Here is a 21,811-nt window from a genome sequence, read left to right as displayed (position 1 = left end):
GACCGCCCGACCAGCGCGTTCTGGAACAGGGTTAAATGACTCCATGTGTGAATGTTCATGCAGCAAAAATAAAATTTAAAAACTTTAAAACTTTTCTCTAGTCAGTAAGTAGTTCGAGTACGACTTGGTTTTGTTAGAGGTATACAAGTCCATCTCGGTTTTCTAGTCTATGCCTGCCAAACTTTTCTGACTAAAAAAACTTGCGTGACATTTTATTCCCCTAATGACTCGTGAATAAGCAACTATATTAAAAAAAAAATGAACATTTTCATTAACTGAAAAACCCACAAAAATAGGTGTGATGATATTAATGTGAGGATCTGATGCACATACAAGTTAAATGCCCTGTTCTAAAAATCGGCTGCCTAGGCGCTACGCGTCACTTTTCCGCCCCGATTTATGCCAAATCGGTTTAAAAAATCAGATATCCGATTTTTTCCGCCTAGACCGCCTAAATGACCTCTTAGCCGCCTAATCTATTTTTTTTATTTTTTTTTTATTTTTAATAATTTTTTTATTTGTTTATTTGATCTAAAATTTTATAAATATCATTTATATTCATAATTTTGATGAAAATTACACTATATTAAGTTTATATATTCTATTTGTGTGTTTTATACAATCTTAAACATGAAAATGTATTAATGTTATACACAATTAAAGATTAACATGTTTTATAACATAGTAAACCATCTAAAAATTCCGCCCCGCATAATTTTCGATTAATCACTGATTTTTTTTTTAGGCGCTAGGTCCAACCCGACCGCCCGACCAGCGCGTTCTGGAACAGGGTTAAATGACTCCATGTGTGAATGTTCATGCAGCAAAAATAAAATTTAAAAACTTTAAAACTTTTCTCTAGTCAGTAAGTAGTTCGAGTACGACTTGGTGTTTGCTAGTATGTATACAAGCCAATTGTCGGTTTCCGTGACATTTTATTCCGTAACGACTCGTCAAAAAATGACTATAATTAATATAATGTCATTTTCATACTGATACAGGTGATGATATTATAGCCCATTTCGACATCATTTACAATTCTAATCTAGATTAGTAACAGCTTAATCACACTCCTAAACAAGAGATAAACTTAAAGATAAGAAAGTGCGTGATGATGTCATGTCATCATTTGATGCTAAATAATCCCTAGGAAGACTACTTAACCTTTCCTCACTTCCACCCAAACTTTTTTATAAAGCAGCTTTGCCAAAGATCTGCTACTGAAGTCCACATCATGAAAACGGCGAAAATAATAGGAGAATAAACAGAAAAAATCAGGCAAAAAAATGGTTCTTGATAGGATCGACCGGATCAGAAATGATCATATCAAAAAGTAACACTGATTCCACATTAACTAGTAACTAAGCAAAAGACACTGTGAAGATACAAAAGAGGGCCCGTGCCTAAATGTTTTTTTTTACCTAACATTCGAAAGATACTGAGAGTAAAAGTGTCACGAATCCGTAAAGAAGACGAGAGCTTATTCGGACTTAATCTGTCTTCTTGTCTTGTCCATCAATGGCTCGAAGCCTCTCTACAAGAGGAGGGTGTGAGTAGTGATAAGCTGAGTACAATGGGTCAGTGTTCATCGCTGATAAGTTCTCTTCCTGCAAAAGACCCCCCAACAAAAACAACAACCATTAAAACATGTGTCACAACTTGAGTATAAACAGTCTGTGTTTTGATTTCTGCTGTCTTCTCTGACCTGTAGCTTCACTAGCGCAGGACGTAGATCCTTTGCATACCCAAGATTCACTGCAAAAGCATCAGCCTGCAAACAAAAACGTTAACTCAGATCTAGTGATGGTATTTAAAGAAAGAAAGAAAGAAGAAACTTTGACTGGATCTTGAGGGATTGTAAGATTTTACCTGAAACTCAAACGCTCGACTAACAAGGTTGAGGCCAAAGCTTACTAGGTGTTGAAGTGGTATTACAGTGTGCTGTCAGAATCACAAAGGAGAATATATATAAGATTGATTCTATGAGTTCAGTGTCCAGAACCAAAAATAGACAAACCTGAAATATGATCAAACCAATGAGAACTGGTTGTGTATCAAATCCAAAACTCCTGAAGAGATCAGTGGAGTTTCTGACAAGAGTGTATCCTCCAAATTGCAAGAAAGCAAGGATCTGCAGTAAAAACATGGAGACATAAGACACTGAATGAAGATAATGATTAAATAAGTTCTGGACTGTCGTTTCTCACTTGAACAGCAATGAACGAGTATGTAGTGTGATTCAGCTTCCAGTGTCCCAGCTCGTGTGCAATAACCGCCACAATTTCATTCTCATTCTTGCACTGCACATTAGAAAAGATAATATTATATTTCAGAACCAGAGTCTGAATGTGAGAATAGTTCGCTTGAAGCACTGAGAGTCGCAGTACCTGCTGAATCAATGTGTCATAAAGAACAATCCTTTTGTTCTTGAAGAAACCATACATGTAAGCCTGTGAAATGTAACAAGAAACATGAGCTTCTTTCTTATAGTCGCTAGAAAATGTAGGTAGGAAGAGATCTCAAGCCTTTAAGATCCTCACATTACTATGGCTTGACCTTGTAGATCCATCGACAACAAACAGCTTCTTTAGAGGAAACTTTAGAGAAGAAGCAAGTTTCTCAATCTTCTCCCGGAGGTCTCCATCTGGAAGCTATACCCAAATATAAAAGGAAGATTTTGGATTCCTGACTACGACAGTGTGACAAAAAATATGTCTGACTTGTAAAATGACTGGAATACTCACAGGAGTGAACTTGTTGAAAAGAGGTGCAATCAAAACAGGGTATATAGTCATCATCACTAGAGACAGGATAAACATGAATGCCCACAGATAGATGGCAAGGTAAGGACCTCCTTTCTGCAAAAAAGAAGAAGATTAAAACCAAAACTGAAAACTTGCAAGCTTACATTCATAGAGAACAGTGTCATATATAAGAGAAACACAGAATAAGATGAACCAAGAATCGCCAAACCTGAACTATAACAATTATTGCGGCAACGATAGGAGGGGCAAGTATGACAGAGAGAAGTATTCCTTTGATCATGTCCCTAATGAACATCCATATTGTTTGCTGCAACCATAATTTATGATAAACTTTAATCCACATTTAGCAAGGAAAAGCTAGGACACAAGGTGTTATTCGAAAATACGACATACTTTGTTGAACCCATGCCGAGACTCAATCACGAAAGTTGAGTACAAAGAAAATGGTAAATCAGTGATCTGCATCAGAATATCAAAGAAACCATATTATCTTCACAAATAGATATCTGTGGATCCTTAAACATATTAAGACACTATATGAAGGGGTTAGTTTAAAAGACCTGTGACCATGTCATAACACCAGCCAAGAATGAAAGAGTGTGCAGGATTTCATTCTCTGGATCCAGTCCCACCATTGGTAGAAAGGCTCCAGATATCTACAGGAAAAAAAAATGAATAATTAAAATTTTATCATAATACGAATAAAGAAATCTGAGAAATGTACCTTCCAGAACCAAGGCAAGATCCCGAAGAACAAAATGGCAGAGTCCATAAGGATAGTCACAAACTCATGAACAAAGTGAAAATGGCTGTAAAAAATGAAACAACACTCAGTGATAATAGATTACAAGAAACTAACGAAATCTAAAGAATAAGAAGAATACTAACTGAGACCAAACCTTTTGTCAAGACTGTATGCACGAGATTTCTCAAACTTGTCTTGGCTAATGACTCCAACCAAGGTTTTAGGGAGAGTTGGGAGCTTGAGAGCAGTGTGTTGCCTCAGATCCAAATACGTCTCAAAAACGTACATCACTACCATAAAACCTGAAAAAGAAAAAGAACAATGAATGAATATGAATCTGACATACAATGCTACAACAGAATACAACTTTCAAAAATCTCTCTTCTTTTCTAGTTCAGAATCTGATGTACGATGGTATTCATATGGTTAAACTATTGCAACAAGAAATTTATATGAGGACTTTAGGATCAACAGGTTTGAATAATTTGCACATCATACAATATAACCAGGTGAGCAGTGGAGGAGATTTGATACACCTCTATCCATGTTCACAAAATGGATCCACAACACAAAAAGCCATTTGAAAAATCATCTCTTTAAACCCTAAACCCCATAGAAACACACAAAAAGACTCGGGAAGAAAAGAGTCAACTTTTCTTTCTAAGACCCTAAACTTTGCTGAACAAGAAAAGAAAACAATCTTCCATATACATACACTAACACAAGGATGAGATGACATGGCGAGACCTCAGATCAAACGCACGTGTACGACGAGAAACAGTTTGATTAATAAGACCTCAGATCAAGTTACAATAAGTATTTAACTATTTATAGAGCTAAATACAGAAACAAGAAGCAGGCATGATGGCGTAAGAAACCAGTCACCGGAATCTCAATACGAGAAAAGGAAAAAAAAAAAGGAAGCCAAGTGTTACGCGAGTGAAAGTGGAGAATAGAATGTCTAAGAGGATGATACGAAGCTTACCCACGACGGTTTCCATGTAAGGAATCGCCATGCCTGCCCAAAACGAACGAGGACCTGAGCCGCGAAGACGAAGAACGAGAAGAAGAGAAGGAGAAGAAAGGTCTTTGGGCTGTCGGGTCGGTGTGGTGAGAGACTTTTATTGTAAATGCCAAAAAAAAACGGGTACGGGTTATATAATCTGAGTACCAGGAAAAGTATGGGCTGGACTTTAGGCCCATATTGAATTAGCCCCATGAGGTTAATTTGAACTTCAAAAATTAATTATGGGGCTTTAACGGAAATAGTCTACTTTAAGAGGGTTAAACGAGAAATCCTTGTCGACAGAAATTACAAAAGGCGACGCCGAGAGAGCTCTCTCTCTCTCTCTCTCTTCTGCAAACTTTATCCACTTGGAACCTCGACCATGGCCTGTCCTTCGCTTCTGCAGTCTTCTGCTTCTTCGTTTCACGGCCGTTTCCCATCTCTAGCGGTTCCTTCCTCCGCACGGGCATCTCTCAGAAAAGTGGTGAAAGTCTCGGCCTCCGGAACAGTGCTGGTGGAGAAATCTGAGGCGGAGAAAGTCCAGCGTCTCAAAACCGCGTACCTGGAGAGAATCATCCCCGCGCTCAAAGAAGAGTTCAAGTACATCAATATTCACCAGGTAACCCTCTAATCTCCTAGTTTTTTTTTGTTGTTCTGTTGCGATTCATGACGTTGTTGAAGTCTAATCCTCATTGGTTTTTTTTTTTTTTTTTTTGGTGGGAATGTGGAGCTTAGGTTCTTCTGAATTTCGTATCTAAAGAGCATTCTTCTTGTTTTGCATTCTTTTTTGTGTTTTTCTGGGATTGGTTTCTTCTGTGGAAAATGTAGTGAAGCTGTCTGAATATAAGCTTCTTGTCCTGATAATAATGTTTTTCAGCTGGGTCTTGTTTCGTATTTCAACTTGAAAGTATGATTACATTTTTCTAGACAAGATCATGGAAGTGCAATTTAAAATGTCAAGTCATTCTTCTGTGGCAGGTTCCAAAGGTTCAGAAGATTGTAGTGAATTGTGGTATAGGAGATGCAGCGCAGAACGACAAAGGTTTGGAGGCTGCAATGAAAGATATAGCTCTTATTACAGGGCAGAAGCCTGTCAAGACAAGAGCTAGAGCTTCCATTGCCACTTTCAAGATTCGAGAAGATCAACCTCTTGGCATTGCCGTCACTCTCAGAGGAGACGTGAGCTCTTCTTCTTTCCCCTTGAATCTTAATCAAAGTTTCCCCTTTTTCTCAACATACATTTATTGTGACAGGTGATGTACTCGTTCCTGGATCGTCTGATCAATTTAGCACTTCCAAGAACACGAGATTTCCAAGGTGTGAGTCCCAGTAGCTTCGATGGCAACGGTAACTACAGCATTGGTGTCAAAGACCAAAGTGTTTTCCCTGAAATCAGGTTAGTTCTATAGTATCTATCGTCAGAAGCAAAACTAGTAGTAAAATACATGAAACTTCTTATATCCACTGGTCCGTTGTCTTGTCTTTGGTTGCAATTGAACTCTATGTTGGTTGGTCATTTTACATATAGATTTGATGCGATTGGGAAGGCAAGAGGAATGGATGTATGCATCAGCACAACGGCTAAAACAGATCAAGAAGGACAGAAGCTATTGGCTCTGATGGGAATGCCTTTCAGGGAAGGAAGCAGTGCCAACACAGGGGCTCCAGTGAGGAAGAAGAAACTTAAGTCTCATCATTTTGATGCTAAAGGCAAAGGCAAGGGAAAGAGATGAACATATTAGAAGAATGGTATTTGACTATTTTCCCATTGTATTGTATTTGTTTTCATGTTTCATGGATTACTAGGATAAGACCCGCGCCTTGCGCAGAATTAAGTTATTATTTTTATTATATTTTGGAGAATGAAACAATAGTTTGGCTTCATTTGGATTAGGGGTGTTCAATCCAGATATCGGGTTGGTTTCGATTCGGTTCAGTTATTTTCGGTATTTTGGTTAGTAAAATATAACTACTATTCTAAATCCATATTTACTTTGACTTTAGTCTTTCACATACTTTTGAAAGATTTCAACTGGACAACTAAATTGATCAGCCAATCTTGTTGCTTTAAATCATTAGTATATATATATATATATATATATATATATATATATATATATATATATATTATTTAGTTTGAATATTTATTAAATAAAAATTCATATGCGTTATATTTTATGATCATTTGTAACTTATTATAACAAAAAAAATAATCTATTGATCACAAAATTTTCAGATTGAGAATCTTCAAATTTCTAATAATATATAGACGTTTTGAAAAATTCAAAATATAACATATAAGAAAAAATATAAATGTTTTTATTATATATTTAATGTGATTTTTTTAATATCTTTTAATAATATAAAATTAAAAAAAGAACTAAGATACCAAAATTGTTATCAAATATTTATTATTCATAATAATTAATTTTCATATATACGTTAATCATATTAGGTAATTTCGTAGCTTCTAATTAAGGAAAGTGCAAAAACAATATTTGGTAGATTATTTATCAATTCGAATATTCGATAGTTAGTTTAATAAAAAATAGAATGTAAGTTAAGATGGACCAACCTATTTTTTTAAGAATAGTATATTTTATATAGTCATTTATTAAATGAGAATTTATAATCATACACTTCTATGATCATTCATATCGTTTTATAATTGAATATTTAAATCATCGATAACAAAATTTTCAATGTGAAATCTTTAATAAGTTTATAATTTATAAATGTTTTTGAAAATTCATTGAAAGTTTTAATATTAAAATATTTATGTAATCTTATGGTATATAGTTTAATATATATATATATATATATATGTTTTATTATTAAATGATATTTTTTACTCATATGGTTTTAAAATCATGTGTATCTTCTTATAATATTAAATAAAAGTTCATATTAATACAATTTTATGATCATTTGTAACTTATTATGACAAAAAAAATAATCTATTGATCACAAAATTTTAAGAGTGGTGATCTTCAAATTTCTAATAATTTATAGACGTTTTGAAAAATTCAAAATATAACATATAAAAAAATATAAATGTTTTTTATTATATATTTAATGTGATTTTTAATATCTTTTAATAATATAAAATTTTTAAAAAGAACTAAGATACAAAAATTGTTATCAAATATTTATTATTCATAATAATTAATTTTCACATATATGTTAATCATATTAGGTAATTTCGTAGCTTTTATTTAAGGAAAGTGCAAAACATTTTTTGGTACGTTATTTATCAATTCGATAGTTAGTTTAATAAAAAGTGTAATATAAGTTAAGATGGACCAACCTATTTTTCTAAGAATAGTATATTTTATACAGTTATTTATTAAATAAGAATTTATAATCATACGGTTCTATGATCATTCATATCATTTTATAACAAAATATTTAAATCATCGATAACAAAATTTTCAATCTGAAATCTTTAATAAGTTTATAATTTATAAATGTTCTTGAAAATTCATTGAAACTTTTAATATTAAAATATTTATGTAATCCTATGGTATATAGTGTTTAATCTATATATATATTTATTTTATTATTAAATGATATTTTTTACTCATATGGTTTTAAAATCATGTGTATCTTCTTATAATAAAAATGTTAAACCATTGATCATTAATTTTTAACATAATAATTTTAATATTTTTAGTCATTTATTGTCGTTTTTAAAAATTCAAAATATAACATATACGAAAAAATCTAAATTTTACTTTTATAGCTAATTTGATTGTTTAATTTATTTTAATAATATAAAATTAAACAAAAAATGATGGAGGAGATATAAATTGTTATCAAATCTTTATTATTAAAATCATTAATTGTCATATATATATTAGTCATTTATGGTAATTCCGTAGGTTTGATTTAAGGAAAGAAAATAACATATCATATCATTATATCATATAGTTTAACCAACTTATGTATCTAACAACATATAAAAATCGAATGTGGACCTATTTATTTTTCAATTGAATGTAATTGACTACCTAATTGAGTGCCACCTATGCATTGGGGCCTATTTTAATTAATACAAAATTGAGGTTACATCTTTTCAAATGTTCCTCAATTAATATATAGGGGATTTGCTCTTTGTAATGTTTTATAGTGACAAAAATATGAGTTTTATAACAGTTTCCTGTTCGGGAACGCGCTAGGCGCTGGTCGGTCGGGTTGGGCTAGCGCATAAAGAAAAAATCGGGGATTAATCGGAAATTATGCGGGAGAGAATTTTTAGATTATTTACTATGTTATACAATATGTTAATCTTTAATTGGATATAACATTAATACATTTTCATGTTTAAGATTATATAAAACACACAAATAGAATATATAAACTTAATATAGTGTAATTTTCGTCAAAATTATGAATATACATGATATTTATAAAATTTTAGATCAAATAAATAAATAAAAATATTATTAAAAAAATAATTAAAAAATAGATTAGGCGGCTAAGCGGTCTAGGTGGAGAAAATCGGATATCCGATTTTTTAGACCGATTTGGCATAAATTGGGGCGGAAGAGAGGCATGTAGCGCCCAGGCGGCTAGCTGGCAGATTTTTAGAACATGGGTTGATTTGATATATAATTTAATATCAGGAAAATGTGGATGAGTCCCTATTGGGTAGAAATTACAAAAGTAAAACATATTAAGGGGTTTTCTCCAATTCTAGAAAGTTTGTTGGGGGATAGTTGCAATTATTACAAATATAATGGATGTAGCGCGTGGAAATCAGGCGCGTGAGGTGTCAATCTCTCTCTCCTTCTCTCTCTTCTCGTATAGACTTGGTTTGCTCAATTCGATCTTCTCTTTTCCGCCATTCGATCAAAATCTGGAAATTGCAAAATTTTCTTTCTGCAGATCAAAACCCAATTTGCGCTGTTATCTTTTTATCCGTCTTCACCGATGGATTCTGGAGTCCTTGTAGTAGAACCCTAGCTGCCGAAGACCTCAGATTTGTGCACGAAACTATAATTTATTTCGTTATTTTCAGATTTAGGGTTTTTCAATTCGAAATTTTGGGTTTGTTGGGTGAAAATTGGGGGGACTCGGATGCGAGATTAGCCTTCTGACTTTTAGAATGAGCTAGTTTTTTTTTTTTAAAAGCTTTACGTTCTTTGGAGATTTTACCATTTCTGGCCGAAAACCTTAGAAAATACAACTTTGATTTTCCTCTTACTGTACATATAGCTGACGACCTGGTGAAGTTGCTGCTGCTAAATCGTGTGGTTGGTTCGTTGTTAGGTTTTGATTTGAATGTTATTTGGGGTTAACTTGAGAGAATGAATACATTAGGTGCTGTAATGTAACATCCAATACCAGATTATTATAAGAAGATTTGCTTTTTCTTTGGGTATTTATTTACCATAAGAGAAGTACTGTAGAGCAGCTTCATTAAGCGTTAAGAACATATACTTTGGCAAGTTTAGATCTTGTTACGTCTACAATGAGTATACCTGATGAACAACAGTTTGCCATGGATCAACTTGTTGGAACCAATGATGAATCCAATAAGTAAGTTTCTATCTCTACTTTGCTTGTTCATCTTTTTGATTAAGCCGCATATGTAATTGTTTTTCTCTCGTGTTGAATCAGGAAACCGAGAATTTCATACACGAGAAACTTTCTTTCGTCCTTGAAAGATAAAGATGTTTGTAAGAAGCTGCCAAATCTTCCCTCTGAGTTTAATGATTTACTCTTGCGGTGAGCCTCTCTTCTATATTTATTTCAGAATTTATTTCTAAGATAAAGATGTGATCATGTAGTCGTATTATATTTGGTTTGGAGAGAGAGACATGTCTTGATCTGTGTACTCTTTATGTGAGCAGTCACACCGAAGATCCTTCACCCGAGCGGCTGAGAATTCCTGGCGATTTGAGACGGAATGACTATAGTTCATCGCCTCCCACTAGGGGTGAATTAGGTAGCAACTCGCGAGGCACCCATGGAAGATGGGAAGGGCGCTCAGGCTCAGGTGGATGGAATGATAAAGATGCTGATTCTTCACATTCAGATCGGGACCCAGGTAGCCTCTTCTTACTCACTTCATCTTCTTTAAATGTTACTACGAGGTGGACTAGCTCTAGTAATCTTCGCTCTTAATCTACTATTACAAATTACTTTTCTCTGCAAAAAGTGTTCATTTTTTATGATTTACAACTCTATCTACGTGGCTGTTCAATATGTGTAAATGTAGATTTCCACTATTTTACATGAAGACTGTTCTTTTTGAGTGAAACCTTGAGAAGAAGACCATAGCGAAAGATTCTGGAATTTGGGTATTATAGTTGATACTGAACTGTATATTTTGTTAGGAGAGCGTGGAAGGCGTTCTGGCTTGCCATCTCGGAGGCCTTGGCAACCACCGGAGCATGATGGACTTCTTGGGAAAGGTTCTTTCCCTAAGCCTTCTGGATTTGGTGCGGGATCATCTGACCCCAGATCTCAGTCTAATGACACGTATCAGCTGAGGAGAAGCAATGAACCTTACCATCCTCCTCGCCCATACAAGGTTAAGTGCCCACTTGTCTTTTGTTGCCAGCTTGGATAGTTTTTAGTTTTAATGATTGTTGAATGCTGCTCCACCATGTTGCTGGGTGTCATCAGCTGGTGAGCTTGAATAAAGATCAATTAGTTAAGGACACATATTCCTAAATCTCTCCTGTGTATTTTTAGGCGGAACCTTACACTCGACGTGACACTAGAGACTCACTAAATGATGAGACGTTTGGTGCTTCTGACTCTACAAGTGAAGATAGAGCTGAAGAAGAAAGACAAAGAAGAGGTAAAAGGAATCAATTTACTTAATATCTGTCCAATAGCTTGCTCTTTACCAGTTTGCGAACTTCATACAGTCTGTACATGCGTTTTTGTGCCAATCTCTAATTGACGTTCTCAATTCTCTGTAGCTTCTTTTGAGTTGTTGAGGAAGGAACATCAAAAAGTATTTCAGGAGAGGCAAAAATCAAACCCAGACTTACGTAAAAACGACTTCGATTTTACTGAACTGCTTGGGGAGTCCAAAGATGAAAAAGAGCGGCCAAGTAGAAGCGATGAAGTCCATAACACTCCATCAGATCCTGGTTCTAGTAACCACTCTTTTCCCCCTCAAAGTAATGCGCCCAGGCCGCTTGTACCTCCTGGTTTTGCTAGCACAGTTTTGGGAAGAAAGCAAGGGGGAAAACCTCAAGTAAGTCACTATCTTTCTGAGATGCTCGTTCTTACCTAATATATGTGGTCCATGGAATTTTTATTTTTGTTTGCATATCGATTTTAAGCATTTTTGCTCCAGAAATGGAGGTATATACTATATTATTCTGTGCTTAGATTCCAATCAAGAACATGAGTACATGTAGTTGTATTGCACCTCCTCCCTCTTCTTACCTAACGAACAAACTAAGAGTATAGAGAAAAAAGACCTAGCTCAGTAAGTAAAAGTTACGACTTCGTTGGTTATATATGATCCAAGGCTGTGGTCGCTTGATTATTATCACTTTAGACGGAGTTCATTTATTTCCTGTTAAGTGAGAGTTAGTTTTGAGGGTGTTGCCCATTTTCTTTGTGGTTTGTCTTTTCTTTCTATACCTTTATTTGGATGCACTCTCTGATCGGTGCATCAATTTACGAAACAAATTTTGTACATCCACTGTCTTTGGTCGCACCTGTTATTTACTGGTTATTACACCATTGCAGGCTGAAACTTCTCAACATGAGCGTAGTCCTTTGAATCCCAAAGGCGTTAATATGGTGAATGCGGGAATTACAATAGGCTCAAGTGTGATGCTGGTAGAAGGTGAAGCTGTTCGTGTCTACTCCCCTGACACAAGTGAAAAGGCTGCTAATATACCTTCATTTGTAGGAATATCTACAAATACAGTTAATCAGGACAAAAGTTTTGAAAATCTTTCCTCCATCTCAACCGCTGCTGAAGCTCAGGGATATCCTATAAAAACTGAACAGGCTCCAGTGACGCTAGAACACAAGAAAAGCTTGGAGGATGGGCCATCAATTCTCGATAAGATATTCAACACCGCTATAAATTTGAATACTGGTGCCTCCTCTAATAAGGTGAGTTTATTCATTCGATCTACTTCAATTAGCTCATTTCCCTTGATAGCTCCTGCATTTATGCTATCCTTGTGAATCTGTTTGATATGCACTTCGTTTTGGTCCTAATGGTGTATAATTGTTTCTGATTTAGTGTCCACTACCCAGTCGTAATTGAGCCTTTTTCCTTTATGATGTATTGACCCTGGGGACTATAGACAAACATGATGTGTCTGTTCTCTTAGTGAGCAAAGAATGACCCATGTGATATTTATAAACAAAGTCTAATGCCTTTTCCTAAGGGAATGACGGAAATGGTCATGTACTTGCATATACATAGTTTCCGTGTGGAATTCGAACAAGCTCATTTAACCTTACAAATGTCCACATTCTTTGTAGAAAGTTGTAGAAAAAGTTGAAGAGACACGGAGCCCTCAGCCTGTTAAATCCTCAAAGTTCGCACATCTATTCCTTGAAGAAGGTAATCCGCAGACTGTTATGCAAGAATAGTAACGTTTTCCATACAAAGATAATAATTCAAGACCTCTCTTGCTCTCTCTTTAACAAAAAAAATATCGGTGCAGATAACAAGCCTGTCGAAGATCCCCCATCCAGCAGGCCACCAGGAGGCTTACTGTCACTACTTCAAGGTGCAGATAAATTGCCAACCTTTGAGACAAAACCTAAGGGTGAATTTTCGATGGATTTTCCTTATCAAGGCCATGCCACTAAAAGCATTGATAAGTTAAGCAACACTTCCTCAACTAAACCAGTAACAGCTGCTCCACCTGTTCTTACTTGTGAAGATCTTGAGCAGTCTATTCTGTCAGAAGTTAGTGAAATCTATCCTCCTCCTCCTCCTCCATTGCCAGTTGACCAAGACTTTAGTGTTTCTTCAGTGAAGAAGACCAAACAACGGAAAGCATCTGTTGATGACCAGGCTTCGCAGCACCTTCTTTCTTTATTACAGAGAAGTGCCGACCCAAAAAGTCAAGATACGGTCATAGAGACTAGACTACCACCATCTGTGAAAGCAAGTACTGCCGGAGAAGTACTTGCACCAGAGAAGTCTTTGACTCTTGAGAATCTGTTTGGGAGTGCCTTCATGAATGAACTGCAGTCAATTGGAGAACCAGCCTCTGGAAGAGCTACGGTTACTGATGCTCCTGTGGTCACGCTACGATCAGACAGGTCTATGGGTGAACTGAGCCAAAGAAATCAAATCAGACCTGACGGTCTCCCCGGAGGGCTACAAGGCCTTCCAGGAGATGGTAACTTCCTTGGCGTTGGCGATCCTGTAAACCCACAAAAATACATGTCTTTTCCAAGATCTCATAATCAGGAGCCTGAAGTAACTTTCAACATCTCTGACAAGCTAGCCGCTTTAAACTCTGGTCCAAGGAACGAAAGACCAACAATGGGAGGTCAAGATGGTCCCTTTCTTCAACATCATCCCCAACAATATGCTCATGTAAAACCTCAGCTCGATTTCATGGGCCAAGGAAGCATCAGAGGTCAACATCAGGATTCTTCACCAAATCACCGGTTTCCACCAAACATGATTCACCATCGTCCACCTTTCCAGAATTCAACAACTAGTGGACTTCCCGAGTTTGATCATCTTCCGCCACATATGATGCATATGCAAGACAACCTGCAACGCCAGCATCTAATGCAAGGATTCCCCGGTGGTGCTCCACCACACCATCACTCTCCTAATGTAAACAACCAAATGCAGGGTCTCATCCCCGAATTGAATCCATCACAGGGCATTCCCTTCGCTCATCGCCAGCCCAACTACGGTATGCCACCAGGAATAACAAAAGATGATCAAACCATTTCCTATTATATTTACCCTTTAAAAAATTCAAACTTTCGCTCATTTTTTTTCCCTGGATTCAAAACCTTTTGTGGACTGGAGTTTGCTCTTCACTTGAGTTGGTCTCTCAAAACATATATATCGTTTTTGTGTCTTTTCAGGTCCTCAAGTCAACAGAGTTGATCATCCAGCTTCACTTCAGGCACTCTTGGGGATTCACCAGAGGATAGACCCATCCAAGCAGTCGCCCGTAATGGGTCAAGCCGGTGGCCCTAATCGTCAGGGCTCTATGGGTCATGAACTGGACCTTGGCTTTGGCTACAAGTAACTCTGCTCTGCCCACAATCCTCTAAAAAAAAGAGTTTATGAAGTCTGTTTCTCTTGCTGCTTGTGGTATGTGGATGCTTATAAATAACAGTGGTAGATTTTGATGTACTTTCGAGTCCTATGATTTGCATGATCTATTTTAGGTTTCTGTTTTTCGAAATCTGTAGCTCAAATCTCAATGTTTCCGTGAGTCGAAGTTATAATAAGTGCGAGACTGTGAGGTTTTCTTATGTGCCGCAAACACTCCGCATACATTATATGGTTTAATCTTATCCAGAACAAAAACAGCCCATGTATTTATTTGCATGTGATTACATTTGGCTAAGAAGAGTTTGACATCAATACATGGGTGGCTTTGGTGTTTTTTTTTGTTTCAAAAAGTTAAGATTCTCATTTAGGCCTCGAAATGTTAGCGATTGGATTTCGCAAAAAAATGTTCGATCTGCAGACACCCTTGAGACGACGAGCCACTTGTTTTACTTCCAACCTTGAATCTCTTACCACTTCCTGAGCTTGCATTGGCGTTCTATGCAAATAGAGAACAACGACTTTAGGCAAAGTACTCACAGAGGAGGATCACTAAGTTTATGGAGACTGATGAGTAGAAGCAACAAAAAAACTCACAGAAAATTGGGGTTTGGATCTCAACACCTTGATTCTTCCACCTTTCCCATCAGGTCCAACAGAGATTAGATCATTCTTGCCTGAGACATAACCTCCTAGTGAAGGACTCGTTTCCCATCTTCTGAGATTTTGATTTTTCCCACTTGACAACCAAATGTCTCCAGCACCTGCATTGAGTTTTGAACAATCTTCAAATCTACTTCACTCAAGAACATAAAATGATGGATGATGTATGCCGAAGTACCATTGTTCCGAGTTGAGACTGATGATGCCGGACTTTCTCTGATGTTAAACTTTATATCCTTGATCACGGGATCATCCTGAACATTACTATCTTCACTCTTCTCATCTTTCATAACAGAATCCGAATATCTGAAGCCAGAATTTGTGGTTTCAGGAACATCATCATCTATCTCGATAACAGACTCCGGTTTACCAGAAATAGAGTCTCCTCTTCCCCATAAGCACGATTCAGGAATGGTGAAGCCATCATTCTTCTCAAATTTACCAAGTGGTGTAGAGATTTTCTCAACTATGTTGCCTGATGGAGGCATTCTGAAAGAAACAAAGCTCTCTGTTGCAGGCTTGGAGACTTGTCTGTCACTGCAGTTCTTTGAAACTTTTATTTCCCTTAGAGCTCTGTTCTCACTCTCTTCAGCGATCATCTCAAGTTCCCTCACTCGCTTCTGCCCAGTTGAAAAAAGATAACATGAGCTGGATTAAAAAAAAACAGCTAAGATGAAATACAAGAACAGAAAGACTCTAACCTTTAGTCTATCCATCTTTTCCATAGCTTTCTCAAGTTTCTCAGAAGACCGAGCTTCTCCTCTACCCAGCTGATTGCATTTGGCCAGCAACTCTTTATAACTCCTGTAGGAGGTGGATATATACACAAGAATGTTTTGGTATTAAAGATTTCAAAAACGAAATGTACTTGCTTATTAATTGTGTATTTTCAGTGACCAAACAGGCTACTGAACTGATCAGCTTAAACCACATTACACTTGTGCAGATATGACTAAAGGAAGATAATGAATTGAGTCCTGACAAAAAATGAGAACAGGGAATCTCAAAAAAACATATGAAATGTGTATACCTGTTTCGGATAACCAAGGACTTGACAAGTGTATCTATAGTATCTTTGGTCTTTGCATTATTCCCTAGCATGGCGAGCTTCATAACATCATCTTCATCCAAGCTTAGATCGGAAACCCTGAATGCTCAAAACAAGATATATTAGGCTCACCAAAAGACTGAATGTTTCACTGTCTGAAAACCGTTAAAAGGAAAAATACCAAAATATTTAACCCACAGTTTAAGCGCAGCGAGCTCCTTGGCAAGAGCCATAGTCCTGTCTTGTAGCTTAGCGCACTTAGAAGTAAGCTGAACACATTCCTTTCACAAAACAAAACATAATAGTAATAAGAAACTCAACACGAACTTGTACTAACCTAAGGATCATTGATGAGTTTAGTTTAGTTTTATACCTCTGACTTTACTTTAAGCAAGAGTTGTGTCGTTGATATCTCTTGTAGAGCCTCCCACCTTCTTGCTTTGTCCTCCTTCAATTGCTCCTTGCACTGATGCAACTAAGAAGCAAAAAAACCCCAAAAAGATTATAAATTTATAATAACATAACCTTATGCTTTATCTTCTTAGCACGATTCTACTAATCAAATGGGTCTTGTATGCAAATGTTTCTACTCATCCCTTATGTGCTTACCTGGTCGGAGACTTCAAGATTCTGCTTTTGCTGCCCCTCCAGAGCTGAAGCAAGGTTCTGTATCTTCCCTTGGAGCCGCTTCACTTCTCCTCTCAACAAGACCGGATCTTCCTCGACTTTCTGCGATGCAATCGAATCGGTTTGGTTCCCGGAAGATTGAAAGTAGAGCCGGAAAGGATCCTTTAGGTGGCACTTCTGCTTGCAAATCGGACAGTTTCGCTTGTTCGTGCTCGGGCAGTACTCGAACCATTGCTGCAAACTAGGTTTTCACGAAAAATCGATCAGCAAAAAAGACATGGGCTTTTAGAAGATCATTGATTGTGCAGTACTAACCATAGTTCGTGAAAGACGTGGCCACAGGCGGAGATCGATTGCAGATTCTCAGCCACCGGTTTCAGATCTTCGTAACAGATTGAACATATTGCATTCGACGCCGCGTTTTCGCCGGCCATCTCTCCTATTGTCCGTTGTTCCGACAACAACGATTTGGTTTCTGAATGCAGACAGGAAAGATATGTAAGAAACAAAAAAAAACATTGGGCGCGGGAGAGAAAACAATTGAAATTTCTGAGCAAGCGCGAAAAGCTTTGGTTATTGCATGGCACATGATAGGTCCAAGATGCTTAAGCCCAACGTTTTTAAACTAACGGCCCATCCAACACCGACAGATCCAGCAGTAACCCGATTATGAAAACAGATTAAAATTAAACCGGAAGAAATGAGAAAAATACTATTCCAAATCGCCATTGTTGTTCTTCGTTGTGTTTGAGATCTCTCTCTCACACTCCACATCATATCATCATCAGATCTACACTATCTTCTTCCCTGAAAATTCTCCAGAAATTCCCAAATCTGTATATGTATTGAATTCAACCCAGTTCTTGTATACATCTCTCTCCCAATTTTGTTTGTACAACAATGGCGCAGCAAAAGTACCTTCACCAGCGTCCCATCCAAAACCCTTTCTCTTCATCTCATCTCTCGAACTCTTCACTCTCTAACCGTCCCATCTCCCTCCTCTCCCGCAACGGCCTCCTCCTCCTCCTCCTCGCACTCCTCGTCATCCTCGGCGTTTTCCTACCCTGGGCTGGATCTCCCTTATTCCCCTTCCCAACAAACACGCTCTCTCCTTCGCAGTCCAAGTGGCGCGACTACTCCCTCGCTCAAGCCGTTCAGTTCGCAGCTAAGAACGGCACCGTGATCGTCTGCGCCGTGAGCTATGCTTACTTGCCTTTCCTCAGCAACTGGCTGATCAGCGTCTCCAGGCAGAAGCACCAGGACAAAGTCCTCGTGATCGCCGAGGATTACGCTACTCTCTACAAGGTTAACGAGAGATGGCCTGGTCACGCCGTTCTCATCCCTCCCGCGTTCGATTCTCAAACCGCTCACAAGTTCGGCTCCCAGGTATTGTATAATCTTTTATCTCTACATCTCCTTAACTGTAAATGGATTAGTTGTTATCATACTGTTTCACTTAGATCTGATAAATATAAGCGCATAACAGAATCATAACAGAATCAAAAGTGCGGTACGGTGCAACTGAGGTTACTTCATTGTTTAGTCAGCATCCATTTTTCTTTCTAATTTTGATCGAATTTGAATGATTATGTATCCATCAATCCCCTGCTTGTTGATTTTGATCAAATTTGTTTGAATCATCTTTGTTAACTAAAGGATCATTATCTGAATCTTAGGGTTTCTTCAACTTCACAGCTAGGAGGCCGCAGCATCTCTTGCAAATTGTGGAGCTAGGTTACAGTGTTATGTACAACGATGTTGATATGGTCTGGCTCCAAGATCCCTTCAAGTATTTGGAAGGAAGGCATGATGCATACTTCATGGATGACATGACTGCTGTACGTAAACTCTCTCTCTCCTTCACACATCTCCTTGACTACTATTCAGATTGTTTATTGTTTCCTTTATTGGTTTTTTTGGTGGCAGATTAAGCCGTTGGATCATTCTCATGATTTACCGCCTCCGGGTAAAAAAGGAAGGCCTTATATTTGTAGCTGCATGATTTTCTTGCGCCCCACTAGTGGCGCAAAGCTTCTGATGAGGAAATGGATTGAGGAACTTCAAGACCAACCTTGGTCCAAAGCTAAGAAAGCAAATGACCAGCCTGGTTTTAACTGGGCACTTATGAAAACAGCTCATCAGGTAGATGTAGATTGTTTCCTCCAAGTTCCACCGTAAAAAACTGTCTCAAAAGATTAAACGTTTTTGAGCTACTCTAAACTCTTTATTGGGGATCTTTGGGTGTTGTGCAGGTGGATCTCTACTTGCTTCCTCAGGCAGCGTTTCCAACAGGAGGATTGTACTTCAAGAACAAGACATGGGTAAAGGAGACAAAGGGGAAGCATGTGATCATCCACAATAACTACATTGTTGGTTTTGAAAAGAAGATCAAACGTTTCCGTGACTATGGTCTATGGTTAGTGGATGATCATGCTCTTGAGTCCCCTTTAGGAAAATTAGAGTAAATTCAAATGGCGCACAAAAAAAAGATTGTTTTGGTCGCACCCTCTTTTATTGTTTCAGGCCTGTGGAAAGAAAGTTAAGAGTAACTTTTTGTGGTGTTCAAAAAAAAAAGAGTAACTTTTTGTAGGAGTCTTTTAAAGTTGTGAGAGCATGCGCATCAGGAGTTCAGGGAGGGGGTCACATGGTTTCCAAAAAAAATATATATTAAAATAAGCATAAATGAAAGACTTCGGCTCATCCCGCCTCTTCCGCGTGAACCCGGGTCGTGACTGTTCAGCGGGTCCCACACCACGTGACGACCCCTATTGGTCACTTTATTTAAATTTTTTTTATAAAAAAAAAAAAAAATTAATTTCTTGAACTTCAACGAACGGTTCGCCGCTGTGCATGCTCTGAGAGTGTTATATCCATTCAAGTAATGTTATGTCAAAATGCTATAATTGACATTGAGTCGGGTAAAATTCTATTTGATTACTTTTTTTTTTTTTTTTCCAAATTGAAATATTATATAATCCATTTAAAGGTGGGGCAAGTCCAAATATTACAAAGCCCAGGCAATAAGGGCAATCCTACTCCACACAAACATAAGCCCAAAAAACCGGAAACCCTAGCTACCCAAACGAAAGCGCCGCTCACGCGTTCCACCGCTTCGATCCACGACGGAACCCCGCAACAATCGAAACCCCAGTGCCATCTCCAACGATCGATCCACCGGTACAAACCCAAGCTCAAAAGCTCCACAACATCATCACCGCTAACGCCCTCAAGACGGAGTTTCTAATATCGGAAAGCATCAATCGCAGAAAGAGAGCTAATCCATCACTATTAAACACCACCACCGACGAGAGGCTTAACGCAAACCATCACCCAGTTACCACCGGTGAGCGTCAATCATCCTCCGACGAGAGCTCCTCCGGCCAAACCAACCCAACATCGCTAGAAAACTAAGATAGAAACCTAAAAACAGAAGTAGAAGACCACTAACTGGCGGCACAAGGCACAGAACCACCTTCACACCCCAGAGGCAAGAGCCGGCGAAAGCGGAGCAGAGGAAGCCTCCGCCTCCCGGTAACAAGGACGGCGTCGATGGAGCTCTAGAAGCCTCCACCTCCCGGAAAACTAAGACTACTCGAAACTGCCGGCTTCACCACCCCCATCCTCCACCCACTCGCGTCGTTACTCCAAACACAGCGCCTCCACTGGTGATTGATCACCTCCGGAGAAGACGACAGCGGATAAGGCCCGGACCAGAGCTCCGACAAGGCGATAGAGAGAGGACGAGTAAGAGAAGCCGTAGAAAATCACTCGGTGGAAGATCGAGGGGCTCCGGCGACGGCACGTGCGCTCACGCGCCGGCCGGACGTCGGAATCCTCAACCCGATCTGCTTTTCTCTCTCTCTCTCCTCTTTTTCTATTTGATTACTTCATTCAAGTCGTATACACACAAATACAGTGGATCAAATTACGTACTGCTATAAGCCTATAATTGACATTTTTGTTTGTTTGATCCGAGCTATAATTGTCATTTTGTCTGCCATTTCTATGATTACTTCATTCAAGTATGGCATTTGCAGTTGTCAAATTTAACTGATGTTGCAATGAGAAGAATCAAATCCTGATCATGGATTTTTACACCTTTTAGCGGTAAAATTGGTAAACAAAAGTATTTTGCTGATTTTATTGGACTGGTGTACTCTACAAATATATATCTAGACAGATAAAAATCTTTAAACTGTTGATAGGAAAATCTGACACATATGAAGAACTGGAATGATACTAATTGACAACGAGGTGTGTAAAATCCATTAAAAAAATCCAAAACTAAGACTGACAGCTAGCATATGATATGAGGGTCCACTTGCTTTATATTTCATTTATTTATTTTAACACACTGTAGTTGATGTGTATATATAAATCATCCATACTTTAAAAACATGTGACTGATTTTAAAATTTATAGGCTTTTTGGAGGATGCTTCTTATGTAAGATTTACCGAAAATGCAAATCATAAATGAAAATTATCAGACCAGCGGCTATAAATAAGTGTTCCACGCCTAAATAATAATGTTGTTTCACGGATGTCAAAAGAAAATGTTGGTTCACTAGACATTTTCCAGATATGATTTTATATATTTATTGAATTTTTCTTATGTGTTTTGTTTTCCAGTTTTATGCATGATTAATGGTCGATCGGATTTCAATAAAGTAAACTACGCGTGAAACATAACTAACAAGATAATATTAATAA

General features: G+C 37.6%; 5 protein-coding genes across 7 annotated transcripts; 3 read left to right on the top strand and 2 right to left on the bottom strand.

The window, feature by feature from the left end:
* Positions 1-1,274: 1,274 nt before the first annotated feature.
* LOC106388728 (CAAX prenyl protease 1 homolog) lies at positions 1,275-4,662 on the bottom strand. The gene is made up of 14 exons (XM_048749997.1): positions 4,496-4,662; positions 3,665-3,812; positions 3,490-3,574; positions 3,326-3,421; positions 3,159-3,224; positions 2,974-3,072; positions 2,745-2,858; positions 2,541-2,651; positions 2,388-2,450; positions 2,208-2,300; positions 2,018-2,131; positions 1,870-1,941; positions 1,706-1,771; positions 1,275-1,607 (listed from the first exon to the last, which is right to left on the bottom strand). The coding sequence occupies exons 1-14, from the start codon at positions 4,524-4,526 to the stop codon at positions 1,491-1,493; spliced, it is 1,275 nt and encodes a 424-aa protein (XP_048605954.1). The 5' UTR covers positions 4,527-4,662; the 3' UTR covers positions 1,275-1,490.
* Positions 4,663-4,818: 156 nt separating this feature from the next.
* On the top strand, positions 4,819-6,400 carry LOC106388733 (50S ribosomal protein L5, chloroplastic-like). The gene is made up of 4 exons (XM_013828879.3): positions 4,819-5,135; positions 5,495-5,695; positions 5,770-5,912; positions 6,045-6,400. Exons 1-4 carry the CDS (start codon positions 4,899-4,901, stop codon positions 6,247-6,249), a joined length of 786 nt encoding a protein of 261 aa, XP_013684333.2. The 5' UTR covers positions 4,819-4,898; the 3' UTR covers positions 6,250-6,400.
* Positions 6,401-9,595: 3,195 nt separating this feature from the next.
* Positions 9,596-15,077, top strand: LOC106388725. Of its 3 annotated transcripts, XM_013828870.3 has the most exons (11): positions 9,596-10,057; positions 10,139-10,246; positions 10,372-10,568; positions 10,858-11,054; positions 11,219-11,327; positions 11,452-11,732; positions 12,236-12,335; positions 12,402-12,610; positions 12,989-13,070; positions 13,174-14,391; positions 14,570-15,077. In XM_013828870.3, the coding sequence occupies exons 1-11, from the start codon at positions 9,990-9,992 to the stop codon at positions 14,734-14,736; spliced, it is 2,736 nt and encodes a 911-aa protein (XP_013684324.2). In that variant the 5' UTR covers positions 9,596-9,989; the 3' UTR covers positions 14,737-15,077. The 3 variants fall into 3 exon arrangements, with proteins under 3 accessions (XP_013684324.2, XP_013684323.2, XP_013684322.2); XM_013828869.3 differs by having other exon boundaries at positions 10,861-11,054; positions 12,236-12,610; XM_013828868.3 differs by having other exon boundaries at positions 12,236-12,610.
* LOC106388726 (E3 ubiquitin-protein ligase TRAIP-like) lies at positions 14,797-17,655 on the bottom strand. The gene is made up of 9 exons (XM_013828872.3): positions 17,416-17,655; positions 17,083-17,341; positions 16,847-16,948; positions 16,672-16,754; positions 16,456-16,572; positions 16,127-16,229; positions 15,604-16,045; positions 15,360-15,526; positions 14,797-15,261 (listed from the first exon to the last, which is right to left on the bottom strand). Exons 1-9 carry the CDS (start codon positions 17,532-17,534, stop codon positions 15,145-15,147), a joined length of 1,509 nt encoding a protein of 502 aa, XP_013684326.1. The 5' UTR covers positions 17,535-17,655; the 3' UTR covers positions 14,797-15,144.
* A 149-nt stretch (positions 17,656-17,804) lies between these two features.
* On the top strand, positions 17,805-19,695 carry LOC106388732 (UDP-D-xylose:L-fucose alpha-1,3-D-xylosyltransferase MGP4). Its single transcript, XM_013828878.3, has 4 exons — positions 17,805-18,486; positions 18,777-18,938; positions 19,027-19,242; positions 19,353-19,695. Exons 1-4 carry the CDS (start codon positions 18,001-18,003, stop codon positions 19,563-19,565), a joined length of 1,077 nt encoding a protein of 358 aa, XP_013684332.1. The 5' UTR covers positions 17,805-18,000; the 3' UTR covers positions 19,566-19,695.
* Positions 19,696-21,811: the final 2,116 nt, after the last annotated feature.

Source organism: Brassica napus, chromosome C3, assembly GCF_020379485.1.
Source record: "Brassica napus cultivar Da-Ae chromosome C3, Da-Ae, whole genome shotgun sequence".
NCBI lineage: Eukaryota > Viridiplantae > Streptophyta > Magnoliopsida > Brassicales > Brassicaceae > Brassica > Brassica napus.
This window is presented reverse-complemented; position numbering and strand designations above follow the sequence as displayed.